Source organism: Dromiciops gliroides, chromosome 4 (genome assembly GCF_019393635.1).
Source record: "Dromiciops gliroides isolate mDroGli1 chromosome 4, mDroGli1.pri, whole genome shotgun sequence".
Taxonomy (NCBI): Eukaryota; Metazoa; Chordata; class Mammalia; order Microbiotheria; family Microbiotheriidae; genus Dromiciops; species Dromiciops gliroides.
Window position 1 is genome coordinate 322,482,497 of NC_057864.1, and position 15,841 is coordinate 322,498,337.

The following is a 15,841-nucleotide window of genomic DNA, read 5'->3' on the forward strand; positions in this document are numbered from 1 at the left end:
TCAGAGTACCTGGATTCAAGTCCCAGCTCTTCCTCAGTGACTAGCTCAGTGATCTTTCAAAAATCAATAACCCTGTAGATCTCTCTACAACGAAGGAAAAGGCTAGATGATATTGCAGTTCTCTTCTTTTTTTTCCCATTAGAACAAGTTTAATAGGCTACAAAATATCAGAAGGGCTGGAGCCCAAAGGCCTGACTGGTACAAACATGGTTAACACAGCACTTGGTCGTTAAGAGTGAGGGGGCAGGGCAGCTAGATGGCGCAGTGGATAGAGCACTGGCCCTGGAGTCAGGAGTACCTGAGTTCAAATCTGGCCTCAGACACTTGACACTTACTAGCTATGTGACCCTGGGAAAGTCACTTAACCCCAATTGCCTTACTAAAAAAAAAAAAGAAAAAGAAAAAAAAAGAGTGAGGGGGCAAGCCAGCAGGCCTAAGGCAGGCTCAGCCTGCTGCCCTGAGGGGGAGGAATGAGGCCTCATGAGGAGGAAGTGCCCAGCTAGCCCTCTGGGCTCCCTGTATGAAGGCCTTCCAGTTGAAAGCTTGGGGAAGATCAAGCATGTGTGTTCTGGATCTGCAGACAGCAAAGACATGAGGCCCCAGGCCCCCTGGAGTGGAACAGCCTTGGCTGCAGAGAGCAGCTCAGTGCTGTTTGGAGAAATATTCTTTGCTCCCCTGGACATCAGGGTTGATCGTGTGGCTCCCAGGTCTCCAGCCAGCCAGTCACACTTCACCATACTTGCCTGTGAACTGGAAGGCTTGGACGAGCCGCAGTGCTTCATCTACAGAGCGGCCCACGGGAAGGTCGTTGATGGTGATCTGGCGAAGGATGCTCTTATCATCAATGATGAAGAGACCCCTGAATGAGATTCCCTCATCTGCCTTCAAGATCCCATAATCTTGACAAATGGTGCGTTTGGGGTCAGATATCAATGGGATGTTCACGGCCCCCAGTCCACCATTCTCCTTGACCATGTTGACCCAGGCAAGGTGACAGAAGTGCGAGTTCACTGATGCACCAATCACTTGGCAGTTGAGTTTCTTAAATTCTTCAGCTTGATCACTGAATACAATAATCTCCATGGGGCATACAAAGGTAAAGTCCAAGAGATAAAAGAACAACACTACATTTTCCTTTGTAGTTGGAGAGGCTGATGTCTTTGAACTGCTGATCTGGCATAACAGCTGTAGCATGGAAATTGGGGGCTGGGAACCCAATCTTGGCATTTCCCCGAAGCCATGTCGACTGCAACAGCTGGCCTCTGCAGACATGCACAGAAGAGACACCAACACGTGAAGAAGAGCTGGAGAATGCCTGCAGTTCTCTTCTAGCTCTATCACAAAGTCTATGAATTTCCCTAAGCAGAAGGAAAATTGCCATAACAATCTTTATCTCTGCCACTGATGCTATATACTTGTGGCCAGTATGTATGTGTCTATATACATGCTGACCTATTAGCAGAATCTATGTTTTAGATTCCTGGGTCTTTTTCTTGTTATCTAAGCCTTTCTTCCTAGTTCCTTACCTAGTATAAGGATGGGGTTTGTCTAGATTTCTTCAGTCAGTAAACAAATCAGTTATGATCTAAATGTAAACAAAACCAAGACATCTTCATTGAACCATTCAATCAACAACAAAAGACAGTTCAACTATTTACAGAAGGATGTACGTTGGGATTGATTGAAGAAGCTTAGTCATATCCTAAGTTGTTTTTTAATAAAATAGCAATCCAGTTCAGATTCTAGCATTTGAGTATATGGCCGACTAGAGAATAGCTATCCAGTCAAGCTTCTATGATGGAATTGCTTGAATAGGTGATCTTTCTAAATTTTAGGATTGACCATGTCACACATACCACACCCCACACCTCTTGCATTAAAAAATAAAACCTCCCATGGCTCTCTATTACTTCCAGAGTTACATATAAATTCCCCTGTTTGTTTTTTAAAACCCTTCATAATCTTTCTCCTTAACTACCTTTCCAATCTTCTCATATCTTACTCCCCATTACACCTCTCTATGTACTCTGTGATTTGGCGATACTGGCCTCCTCGTTATTCTTCAAACTTGACAACCTAACTCCTGACTATAAATTTTCATTTGGAGTCCCTTATGCCCCGAACTCTCTCCCTCTTCATCTCTGTTCCCTGGTTTCCTTCAAGGTTCAGCTAAAATTCTGCCTTTTTAAAGAAGCCTTTCCCAGTTCTCCTTAATCTTAAGACTTTCCTTTTGAGATACTTACCTTTCCAAGTCCCTTAACTGATCTTTCTGGACACCTTGCTTTCCTTGCCCTATGGTAATTGTCTATTCCTTTCTGTCTTGATTGATGCCCCTTGTCTGGCTGCCTTATAATTGCTTTTATTCCCCTTGTATTTAGCTGAGCTCAGGATCCTGGTCCACCTTTGCCTGCTCTGTCAGCTTGCTTCCCAAGTCCAGTCAGTCAGTGGGTCAGCGAGTGTTTCCAAAAGCTATTCTAAAAATGTGTCAGGCAGGCACAATAGTAATTTTTTTCTTTTAAAAGAGATTTTACATAATTCCCCTGAACTTTTGTTAATATTTGAACATCTCTTTCATTCATGGTTGTTAATAAGAAAGATTTAAGGATAATATGGTCTGTCACCAGCAAAGTCACATTTAATGACACATTGTGCACAAAGGAGACAACTGACTTAATGAAGAAAATTTCCAGAATCATTGAATTTCAACTGTCTGATGGAATCTTAGTGGCTGCCTAGTTCAAATTGAACATGAAAAAGAATACTCACTACAACCTACCCAACAAGTGGTCACCTAGTTTTGCTTAAAATCTTTAAGAAGGGGAAACCTTTTGCCTCCTTGCTTGTCCATTCCACTTTTTGCAACAGAAATTATTAGGAAAGATATATGTTGTTGTTGTTTTAACTTAAAATGCCCTATTTGTATCTTGTTTATGTTGCATATAGTTCTGTCCTCTAGAGCCAATGAGATCTAATGTAATCCCATTTCCACATGACAGCTCTTCAGAAAACAATTCTCATGTTCATTCTTCCTACAAATCTGTTTTCCATGTTCAACATCCCTGGGTCTTTCTTGCTGTTCCTCTCATACAACTCTTCATCTCCTATCTTTGCTCCTTAGTTGGCTGTCCCACATACCTGAACTGCCCTCCTATCTACAACTGCCTCATAGGTTGTGTTATTTCCTTCTGGACTTGACTCCAGCCTTTCCTAATACACCCAAATGGTATTGTGTTCCTTCCCTAGTCTACCTTGTATTTAGTTTTTGGATTTATTCTGTATATATTCGTGTGTACTTTCCATCTCCCCTCATAGAATGTAAGCTCCTCAGGAACAGGGCTTGTTTGAATTTGGTCTTTGCATTTCCAGAGTCTAGTACATTGCAGTTACATAATAAAATGCTTGTTGATCAATTACTTCATTCACTCATATGACATGAAACCATGCTCTTCATTGTCCTGACTACCCACCCTTCTTTGGATATTCTCTGGTTTACCAATGTCCTTCCTAAAATGTGGTGGCCAGAACTGAAGAGAATAATCTAGATGAAGTGTGTGATTGATCAGGGTATAGCAGTGCTATTGCTCCCTAGTCCCTGATACCATGCATCATACACTGTAAGAGGGCATTAGCTCTTTTTTTTTTTCTTTTTCACTGCAACAGGAAATTGTTGCTTTATATTGAACTTGAAGTCCATGAAAAGTCCTAAATCTTTTTGAGACCAACTGCCATATCTCTCTATTCTTGTAAAGTTAATTTTTAAAAAAGCAGACAAGTAAAGGGTTTTCTATTCATTATTAAATTTTACCACATTCAGTCCAAAATTATACCCTGTGAACCCTTTTTGGATTCTTACTCTGCCATCTAGTATGTTAACCAAACTTCTCAGATTTCTATCCTTTCCAAATATGATATATATTTGATAATTACTTTTATTTAAGCCACTGGTTTAAAAAATGTCAAACAGCATGGGGCCAAATTCAGATCACTGAAACACTCCATGAAAGACCTTCTACCATGAAGACATTGAACCTTCAATGACTATTTTTGGGGTTTAGTCATTTAATCCAAAACAAGTATGCTTAAACCACCTCATATCTTTCTATATTTTCAATAAAACTAGTATAATGGAGGGGGAGGGGCAATGTTGTTAATTTCTGTTTACCAGCCTCATTACACTAGTACAGGATACACTGCCAAATACTTTGCTAAAATTTAGATAAAATAGATCTATAACAATAATTGATCTAACAGTCTTATTTCCATTAATCTAGTACTTTATTAAAGTTATGATCTCTATTAGAGTTATGTTCTCTGATGATTTTCATTTGATCATGATCTCATCATGTGGGTATTTCCTCAAGTCAATTAGTCAATAAGCATTTATTAAGCACTTGCCACATACCAGGCACTATGATAAATGCTGAAGATAAAGAGAAAGGCAAAAAGATTATCAGGAAACTTGAGGAGCTCACAATGCATATCTCAACTCATCTATGACTGTGGAGTGTATGTGAGTCTTACCCATACCCTTTTACAAATTGGAGAGATATGTTATCTAACATTCTAGGCATCTTTATCACATTCTTTGACATTTTATAGATACCAGTGAAGTACACACTATCCATCCTCCACTTTCAGGGATCAGTTCATTTTTTTTTACAGTCATATACCTCTTATGATATATTTTATACTGTTTCTCTTGCATAATTTCTCATTTGTAATGTGTTACCACCTGCTGATGCCTACCATGAATCTCTCCATTTCCATTTAGGAGATACTCAACTCTATATCTATTTTTACGAGGCACTTCCTCTTTTTTTTTCCTGGGCAATGAGGGTTAAGTGACTTGCTCAGGGTCACACAGTCAGTGAGTGTCAAGTGTCTGAAACTGGATTTGAACTAAAGTCCTCCTGAATCCAGAGCCAGTGCTTTATCCAGTGCACCACCTAGCTGTCCCCTCGTTATATCTATTAACCTCATCAAAGAATAAAATGAAGGGAAGCTATTTTTTTTAGTGAGGCAATTGGGGTTAAGTGACTTGCCCAGGGTCACATAGCTAGTAAGTGTTAACTGTCTGAGACCAGATTTGAACTCAGGTCCTCCTGACTCCAGGCCTGGTGCTCTATCCACTGTGCCACCTAGCTGCCCCCGGGAAGCTATTTTTTTAAACTATTCTTGGTGAAATCATGATCGTTTTTGGTGGTCACTGCTTTCTTTCCTAGGTATTCAATAACTGCCCCTCTAATGATATATTCTAATTTTTTTTCTAGTTCTCAAAGCCAACCTCATTGGGCTATCCTTATTGTTCATACACTCCATTCTCTTCCAATTTTTCTAAATCAGCATAACCTTTGCCCTTCTCCAATTTTGCAGTACCTCACATTGACCCAATCTTTCAAATACTACTGACAATTGTTAATCCATCATATTTGTCAGATTTCTCAGTATCTTAGGCTAGAATTCATCTGAGTTAGGTGACTTGAATAATGCTCCTTTTTTTTTTTTTTTTTTTACTTCTGCCAGTCATGAAAGTCTAGTGGAAATAGTCATTTTTTCCCCTTTTAACTGGGATAAAAAAGATAGTTACTAGATCAAAGACAAAAATTATATAAGAAGTGATCTCACATTGTCTTGGGATTACAGTATTTTAAATATTTCAGAAACTCTTTTGTCACACTGTCTAAATACATAGACATTTAAACGTTTCATGTTTTGGTTTGTCTTCCCTAACGAGATGTGGAAAACAAGAAAATGTCACTAACCAAAAGAAAAACATGGTGATCTAAAATTGTTCTTCTGATGGTCTTTGAAGCCAGTAGGTACATTATGTTTAATCATTATTTCCTAGTCCCAGAGAAGCTCCTGGATAAGTTTCACTTATTTTCATGTTGCTGATAACCTGGAATTGGAAAGGCTTCTTAGTATGTTAAAATCAACATCCTTAGCTTCTTCCTTCTCAATGCAAGTCTGCTAAGTATGCAGCCTCTTGCATGAAAGGGAAGCCAGGACTATCTTTGGTTCCTTTCTAAAGTGATCTCCACACCTCAAGGGCCAATTTTCAACCATAGTAGGTACTTAATTAATAAATGTGCATTGAATTTAATTTCCTGCTTCTCTCTTCTTATTAATAACCCTCTCAATGTCACTAGATGGTTATAACCATAAAGTTGTTTTTTGATCTTTTCCTCTCTATTTTATGCATCTAGTACTTTGCCAAGTCCTATTGAATCTACTAGTACCATATTTCTTTTTTTTTGTTTTTGGTGAGGCAATTGGGGTTAAGTGACTTGTCCAGGGTCACACAGCTAGTAAGTATTAAGTGTCTGAGGCTGGATTTGAATTCAGGTCCTCCTGACTCTAGGGCCGGCACTCTATCCACTGTGCCATCTAGCTGCCCCATATTTCTTGTACTAAGTCCCTGCTCTACAATCTCACTGCATATTGTTGTTGTTTTTTTGGTGAGGCAATTGGGGTTAAGTGACTTGCCCAGGGTCACACAGCTAGTAAGTGTCAAGTGTCTGAGGCCAGATTTGAACTCAGGTACTCCTGAATCCAGGGCCGGTGCTTTATCCACTGCGCCACCTAGCTGCCCCCTCACTGCATAGTTTTTAAGGCACACACCTTTACTCATCTTAAATATCATAACAGTCTCTTAATTGGTATTTCTGCCCCAGGCCTTATGTTCTCTAGTACTTTTTCTCTAGTACCACCTGCACAATCTTCCTAATGTATCATTATTGTTATGTTACCACTCTGCTTAAAATCTTCCATTGACTTTCCATTTCTAGGCATAAATTCCATTACCTAACTATAAACTCCTAGCCTTGGCATTAAACGACATGAAGAATCTAGTTCCTATCAACCTGCCAACAATTCTGCTACCTCCATATATTCTGTATCCCAGCTTAGCTGAGTCATCATTCTTGTCCTGCCTGATCAATCCTGTCTCCCCTCCTCTCCTTGCACTGCATCTCAACCTGTAGAAGTACCTTTTATCTTTTAAGGCTTAACTCAGATGCCATTTCTTCCTTAACTTCTCCAAACTGACCTGATATCTCTTTTCTCACATTTCTCATCATATATTCCTGAACTTCTCTTTTGTACTTAGCTCATTTTCCCTTTTGTTGTTGTTGTTATGTTTGTGTTTGTTGCAGTGTTCTAATACATTGTGAATTCCTTTAGAGTAGGGCTTGTGCTGTACCTATCTTTGTATCCTTAGCCCCTAGAACAGTGCCTTAGACATAGGACATACTTTATAAATGTCCAGAAGGAAGAACTGGGTTGAACTGAAACCAGAGAAGCTTGATTGCACTTAGGTATTCCTCTAATTTAGCAGCTTATACCACAATCTTTATAAAACAAGGTTAGATACTTGAGCTCTCACAGGAAAGCAGCAGGCTTCACATGTGATATAAGTAAAGTGCTTTACCAAATTTAAGTTCTATGTAAATGTCAGGAATCATTACGGCTCCTCTAAATAAAGCTTCCAGGGAGAAGAAACATCAAAGCTATTCTGTGATAACTTTCTTGCTTCCTTCTATCTGCTCCTCCCCAGGGCCACAAATTCTAATGGAGAAGAGCACCATCTGTAGGTAATTTAGAGGAGAATTTTCTGAGCTGTAAGGATACATAAGGACGGATGTGTTTGACAGTTTCGGATCCAGGGGGCTGCTAGAATAGGTTTGGCGCTGCTACAGGTAAGATGTTAAGGAAAAAAAGACATAGAGACATAGGATGGGATTGGAAGGGCCCCATGCATTCGGGTGGTGGCAAAAGGCAAAGTTTATTCGGACAGTCTAACATTTTTATACTTGAGGTGAGCAAAAGGAATGTCTTTGTGTGAAGTTTGAGTCAAAAGAATAGGATGAGGGGATTGGTTCATAGACCTTGGGCCATGTAACGATTGGAATAACGCCACCTGCTGGATACTTACTGTAGAAGAGTTCTGCCCATGAAAGGAAGGTCTTTGAGGGCAAGACCAGGAGTCAGGAAGTGACGCGGGCTAGTGGGAGGAGGAAGGAAGAGACTGGCGCTGACTCTGGGGCTCTTTCCTGAGGACGCTGGTGGAGAGCAGAGCTAGAAATGTGCTCTCCCTTTAATAGATAGGAATCTAGGCCTTTCTCTCTCTCTTTACCAAATTCTTATTCTCCTTAATAAATGCTTAAAAGTCTAACTCTTGCTAAAGCTTATAATTTATTGGCGACCACTCATTAGATATTTTAGACAGTTTAGCTAGAATTTTACCCCTTAACAGATGGCTGACCACGAAGAGGAAAGCTAAACCTCAGTCTTCTTCTGATCTTCTGGTTGGGTAAGAAATTTCCCCTCCCTCTCCCTTTAAACTGCTAAGTACTGGCGCACTGGCTGTGTTTTCCCTTTAAAATTTTTCGAATGGACCTTTTAAACTCCCTAATTACCCTATTTTTGATTTTAGTCTGTTTAACCAGACAAATGGGAGATAAGATCATGTTAATGCTTTGTTTTTGTGGATTTTCTATTTTTCTTTTTATTTTTGTTAAAAGAGCCAGCAACTTACTCGCACAAGGAAATATCTCTCCCTCTCCCAACCATGCTTTTTCAGAGAAACCTGAAGAGATTCCTGCAGCTTTTCCCAGTTCTAACACTAATTGTTGCTCTAATTTTGCATGCCTGGAGGCAAAGACCCACCCTCTAGAAGCTTTTAATCCCCTAGCACCTGGAGGCAAAGTGGGGGAAGAGGAATCCAGGCCTGAGTTCAAAATCAAGTCTGATTCAAATTGCTCTGATCCCTCCCCTCCTCTCCAGACCCCACCCTCTACTCCTCCCATGGCCAAGCCCATTGCTTCCCCGGCCTGGGAAGTCCAGAGATCTAATGCTCATGCACAACTTTCTCTAACTACATTTGCAGCTTCAGGCTCAGCCCTTCCCCAGCCTGGCTGTGCTTCTGAGACAACTTTAGAAAACCCTTTAAATTCCAGATATGCTCGATTTGTTCATAATTTTGCTAACCTGCTTTTGTCTTTAATTAGTAATCTTATAAAGCGTTTGTATGGTGAAAAGCCCGACAGACAATATAGAGGGGTTAAAGAAGAAAAACTTAAGCTGAATAAGAATGACAATCATCACCATAGTTCAAGACTCCACTTCTTTTGCCATGGAAGGGTACATATTTTACAGAAATGTAGAAGTAAGCAGCAAGGTATTGATATGAGTATTGGGGATTTTAGATATCGGAATCAAAAGTGTTCTGAATTCACTCAGAGTATTAATGTCAGTTCAGAGGTTACATAGGATTTCTATGCTATTATATATACATTTTGAAATTAATGGTATGGGTTTATTTTCATAGAGATTTTCAGGCTTTTGAGATTGTGTCTTATACTTTTTAAAACTAGGAGAATATTTGTAAAAGCTTTTTATAGTTGTGATCAAGTTTATATTTTATAAGACTCATTAATATTAAGTTCATATTCATTTAGATTTCCCTAGTTTGAATTTCATTGTCTTTTATTGTTCCATGTGTATTTTCTTCTATTCATTTATCTAATTTTGAAAAAATTGCAAGATGGTTTTGATTTCATAATGCAATGTTAATTCTAGGAGTATTGTGCTCCCATATTCTGAGTTGTTTGTTTTTATTATTTTTTCTCAACTGATTATTTGATCAAACTCTTTAAAGCATTTCCCTGGCAAATTGGTTGCCATGGCAAGTGTAAATTGATTCTAGAAGTATTATTTTTGATAAGCATATTCAAAAAAAAAAAAAAAAGAGGGGAACATTTGTAAAAGTTGTCTTTGAGATTGTGTTGTGCTTTAACTTGTATTCAAATATGTTCTGATTTTTCACAAAAGTAATTGTATACTAAGTAAAAAAAAGGGGTATTATTTGAAATTGTTGCATAATTATATATTGTGTTCTGAGTCAAGATGTATTCACATTTTTTGCAATCATTTATTATCCTCAATTTTTAAATCCATATGAGATTTTAAATTATGGGAATTTATCATTTAAGACATTAATTGCCGTTATTCTGAGTTATCAGATGCCAGTTGGCCAAGATGCCATGCAATCACAAGAGGAATACATGCAAGAGCAGACACTGAACTGTCACATGAGGGGAGACATGCATGAAGTCAAGGTATGGCCGAGGGAACGGCTTTTGACAAATGTTGAGGTTGGATTCTCTTGGTTTAATATTTTATTCTCTTTTTCCCCACAATATTGTACAGATGGCTGGAAGTATTCATCCCACCCATCTCACTTCTACACCTGGCTTCTATGCTCCCTCCTATATGCCTGATGCCATGGACATCTCAATCCCATGCATCTGATTAAGTCTGACTCAGTTTCTTCCAATATGTTCGGTGGCATGGACATATATTCCATCCACCTATTTTAAGTCTGGCATACTGTATGGGCAGTACATATTGCTCAAGTGTGGGAATGCTCATATCCCATCATTTCTCTGTTCTTTTATGGTAACCCCCATAATTATCTCAGGTGTCATGATAAATACAGTGTTGAATTTGGCCTTGACACCTGTTACCAATTATATTAGATTTTTTAATTTCTCATAATGGCATGAGGATAATTAGGCAGATGATGCAAAAAGTGATGAAACAAAGATAAAAAATTATTTTTTAAAAATTAATATCGCAGCAACTGTCTTCTCAATTACTCTCCATAAGGGGGGACTATAATAATAATATAATTTTAAAGAATGGTTCAATTTTTGTTTTATTATATGTTTCATGTGTAACAACTAAGATTCTGAATTCCCTTAGACATGTTTTTGAGAACTTTCATTGTTTGATTTGATTATTGACAAAGCTATTTTAAAGTTGTGTTAAGCTCAATGTTGTAGGAAATTTCCTGGCTGATTACCAGTATCCACACATCAACCCCTGAAAAGACTTCCATTCCACGACTACACCTAGAGGACATCTAAGAAAAGACTTTCAGAGACTTTAAATGAACAGTTTTGATTTGTTGTTTTTGTTGTTTTTTTCTCTTTCTGTTATAATATACACCATCTGTAACGTGTATTCTCTGCAGAGGCCCTCCCTTTGCAAGACTAATGTCAAAGCGTCGGTTCATGAGGACAAAAAAAAAATCGCCCCTCTGGACAAAACTTTCCTCTCTTCCTTTTCTATATTGTTGTTCACATATTATTAGTTAGCAATAGTTATTATATTGTTTTTACTGTTCCGTCAAGGAAACATTTTGTTTCTTGAGGAACAACAGGGGGGACTGTAACGATTGGAATAACGCCACCTGCTGGATACTTACTGTAGAAGAGTTCTGCCCATGAAAGGAAGGTCTTTGAGGGCAAGACCAGGAGTCAGGAAGTGACGCGGGCTAGTGGGAGGAGGAAGGAAGAGACTGGCGCTCAGTCTCGGGCTCTTTCCTGAGGACGCTGGTGGAGAGCGGAGCTAGAAATGTGCTCTCCCTTTAATAGATAGGAATCTAGGCCTTTCTCTCTCTCTTTACCAAATTCTTATTCTCCTTAATAAATGCTTAAAAGTCTAACTCTTGCTAAAGCTTATAATTTATTGGCGACCACTCATTAGATATTTTAGACAGTTTAGCTAGAATTTTACCCCTTAACAGCCATGTTGGCCTCATCTATGATGAGGAGCATGTTTCTGTCATTTGAAGTTTCCTTGGTGCATCCTTGGTACCCAGCAAATGCATCTGCATCCAGAAAGGATCATTGTGGTTTACATCCCTCTATCAAGGACTAACTAAGAAGCAGCGCATATTTTCTGGAAGGGGGGGGGGGGAAGCGTCTGTGAGCTTTGCTCGAATAGTGAAAGGGGAACTTCATTAGCCCCTAACATGTGTCTTTCCATATTTTTATAACAGTATATTCTTTCCACACGTCTGAAGAAAGGAGCTCTATTGTGTGACCCTTTTACTTGAGGATATATGTGTTTGCTGATGTCTCAATGATCACCTCTTTGATTTAAAATAAGGAAAGAGAGAATTGGGCTGCTTGTCAGCTTTACTTCATACCATCCATTTTTCCCTTATTTGATCTTGCTGTCAAATGGAAGGCTGAAGCCAAAAGGCTGGATTGAAACTGCATTTGTCAGTGTATTCCAATGCACTGAAATTTCTAGGCCTGAGGGACTACAGTTGTTTCTATGAAATTTCCCCCTCATATGCTACTTCAATACAGTAATTTAAAAATTGAATAGAGGGCCTTATTTCTCAACCTCTTCCTTAGATCTAGTTTAAGTTAATGAGTGCCACATTTTGTGCAAGCCATCACTGGATGGTTTATGTAGGACTCTGAATAACATCTATATTTTAAATCAGATCCTTCATCATTTCAATGAGAAATTGTAGTGCTGTTCAGCTGATCTGACAAATGAGAAATCTGAAAACCCCTTGCTTTCAATGATCCCTATGCTAGCTTATAAAAGATTAAGGGGGAAAAGTGCTATGAGATGGAAAGGAATATACAAAAGTGTGTATTTTGCTATATTGAAATTGGAAAAATAGACAATGTATATGGGGAAATTATATAAGTATGTGCACTTTCAGTTGTTTTTCTGAAAAGGTTTAAGGCTTAGTCAGACTTTGAACTGCAAATCTAAGAATACTGCCTAGTATTGTGCCACATGCCCAGCCCAATAAATAAGAGTTGAGAACAACAATGAACACATTTTACCAAAAGGAAAATGTGCCTCATAATAATAGTTGATAGCTATATAGCACCTGGTGGTTATGAAATACTCTGCTTCTATAATTTCATCTGATTTTCCTATCAATTCTTTATGACAGGCAAGATGGTTATTATTATCCCCATTTGACAGATGAGGAAAGTGAAATTCAGAAAGGTTGAACAACCTTCCCAAAGTCACCGTTTTGTAAACTGTGAATCTGGGACTCAAATTCAGCCTTCAGTTTTAGAGAATCTCAGAAGGGGAAGGTACTTTCAAGATCATAGAGTCAACTCTAACTCTAATCCCTACCTATGACATCAGTCAGCCAACTAGCATCACCAATAAGTGAGCATCCAGCTTTCATATCAAGACCAAGGAGGGGCAGCCCCATTGTAAGAATGCTTCTTTTACTCATGGTGAACTGAAATGTGCCTCTCTATAACTTCTGCTGAATGCTTCTATTTAAACCTTTGAGGGGCAGACAGAGCCGGTCTATCTTTCAAATATTGAAAGACACTTAAATCCTTTCTTCTCCTTGTAAATCTTCCTTGTTCTTTCAACTCATTTTCCCTGTCTCCTCTTGGTTGCCCTCCTCGGGGGTCTCAAGTTTTTCATTGTTCCAACTTATATGGCTTCTAGAATTGACCATAATACTCTGTATGTAGTCTGATCAGAGAACATTACACTTTGACTCCAAGCCCACCCCTATTATGCCTGATAGAAGCAATTTTCTCAGGAGCCCCTTTACACTCTTAAAAATATTAAGGACCTCCAAAGAGCTTTTGTTTGTATTGGTTATATCTATCATAATTTATTGTATTAAGATATAATACCTTAGTGTTATTCTCATATACCCTCCTGAAAGGGTCTTGGGGCTAGAAGGCCATGGTCCCTGGATCACATTTTGAGAACTGCTATCCTATAATGTCTCAATAGTAGCCTTCTCTATAGAATGAAATATCTAACAGACTATTTAGAAAAAATTAATTTTAGCAAAAATTGAAATAAAATACCCTCCCTTCTATTCCTGACACCATTTCTAAAATCTCACCATTAAAGATTCATCTCTTCTGCATTAAGTTGCTGATCTCTCCAAAGTACCTTTTCTACTGTAAATAACTCATGAGAGACACAATATATTAACCTACTGTCATTTTAGTGTGAGTCAGTATGTTATCAGATTCATCACTAGACATGTTCAAAGGGGGGTGGAACATAAGACAGAAAAGTTTGAATAAGGATAAGACAACTGACATTTGGCTTCAAAGTTTAGAAAGTGTTTTTTAAAAAGACAAATCACACTTGATTATCAACAACTACTCTGTGAGGAGGGTACCATGTGTAGTATTATTCCCATTTTAGAGAGGTGAAAAATGAGGCTCAGAAAAAATTGTGTCCAGCCCATGACCACAAAATATTAATAAGAAGTCGGATTTGAATCCCATTTCCAACTCTATCTTTTATGCTATGCTGCCTCAATGGAGAAGAAGCAAAGAGATGGTGAATTAGAGGGACAAAATGAGACATGCATTCTCAGATGTGGTCAAAGTATTGATTTGTTTTGTTTCACTATAAAAATGATCATAAGGGAAGGTTTGTCTTTGAATGGTTGTGAGTTAGTAGTAGTGTTAGATATGGGATAAAAGAAGAAAAACATTTTAAACGCACAGAAGAAAACAAAGTACAAAAAGAGACATTAACAGGACAATATTGTTACTATTTTGTTAAATTATAAATCTCAAATATATTCATACAACCTTTCATATATTATATATCTTTTCTATTCAGAGTGTTTCAGAAGTCTTAGTGCAATTTTAAGGCTTCATAGCTGGCACTAAGACTTTTGGGATACCCTGAATATGTGTACCTTAACAAAACAAACTGTTATACTCTGAGGAGACATGCTGTTTAAATAATGCCTGTTCTACCTACAGAGTGCTCTATGGTACTCCTTTGCTTACATCCTTTTGTTCTCATTTTAAGCACTTGATAACTTCTTTTCCTCTATTAACTGGGCTTTTTCCTTTCCACCAGAAAGTTCCAGGCGTTGGTTCACTGGTTGCTCTCTTCTGAGTTCTTATTGCCAACATCTCTCCTTTCTGAACCCAAGTGCCCTGCTGTTCCACTTTACCTGTGAAACAATGGAAAGAGGGTGGGTTTTGTTTTTTGTTTTGTTTTCCCCTGTCTCCTTTGCTAAAGTCCATGAAAACAACACAGGAGGACCCTTCCTTTAAGAATTTTGGAGGTTTTGCTACCAAGAATTCTCAGGCAACACAGCTGGTTAAATATAACGTTGGGAATTGTTTGCATACTCTTTCCCCATTAGACTGCGATCACTTTGAGAGCAATGACTATGTTTTGCTTTTATCTGTATCTCCAGCACTTAGCACAGTGCCTGGCACAGAGTAGGTCCTTCATAAATACATCTTTATTGACTTGACTTTTCTTAATTTTCAAGACTGGTTAATTCTGATCCTCTATGCTGTAATGCTTCTCCCAAAACGTGCCCCTAGGATAGGAAACCTGGATGCACTTGTACTCTCACTGGAATAATCTGAGAGTTCTTGAGCCAAGGAGCTGATAAAATTGTGAGTGGAAGACAATGATGATAGCTAAAATTGCCATAGAAAATTAAGGTTTGCAAAGCACTGTTCACTATCATCTGCATGATCTTCTTAATAACCCAGTGAGGTAGTTGTTATTTTTCACACATTACAGATAAGGAAATTGAGGTTGAGAGAGAGTAAATTGCCCAGGCAACATTGGAGCTTAAATTTTTCTGACTCCAAGTCCAGAATCCTATTCGCCATGCCACCTATCTCCCTTTAACATCCCCATCCAAAGAAAAGCCCAAAGGAAGAGGCCAATTATGCATAGCCAGGGTTCTGGAGAGAGTGTACTAAGTGGAGGAGTTTGTGCACAATGAAGCAGTCATTTTCTTCTGTGCAATAAACTGAGTTTAAAGAACAATCAATGAAATATAATATTCACTGGGCTGATACTTGCAACCTAGGAGCCATCCTCACCATATCTGATCTGTTGCCAAGACTTGTAGATTTCATCTTAGCAATATCTCTGGAATACTCCTTCTCTCTTCTGATACTGCTATCGCTTTGGTTCAAGCACTTATCACCTCCACCCTGGTCTATTAGCCTGCTGCTGGGTTCCCCTGCTTCAAGTCTCTCCCCAT

The 15,841-nt window shown here is 38.6% G+C and overlaps 1 protein-coding gene across 1 annotated transcript; it reads right to left on the reverse strand.

The window, feature by feature from the left end:
* Positions 1–723: 723 nt before the first annotated feature.
* LOC122725875 (peroxiredoxin-1-like) lies at positions 724–1,225 on the reverse strand. The gene has a single exon (XM_043963222.1). It carries the CDS (start codon positions 1,192–1,194, stop codon positions 724–726), a length of 471 nt encoding a protein of 156 aa, XP_043819157.1. The 5' UTR covers positions 1,195–1,225.
* Positions 1,226–15,841: the final 14,616 nt, after the last annotated feature.

Excerpts from the sequence above, each read along its gene's own strand:
- LOC122725875 (XM_043963222.1), bottom strand. The coding sequence starts at position 1,194 with ATGCTACAGCTGTTATGCCAGATCAGCAGTTCAAAGACATCAGCCTCT.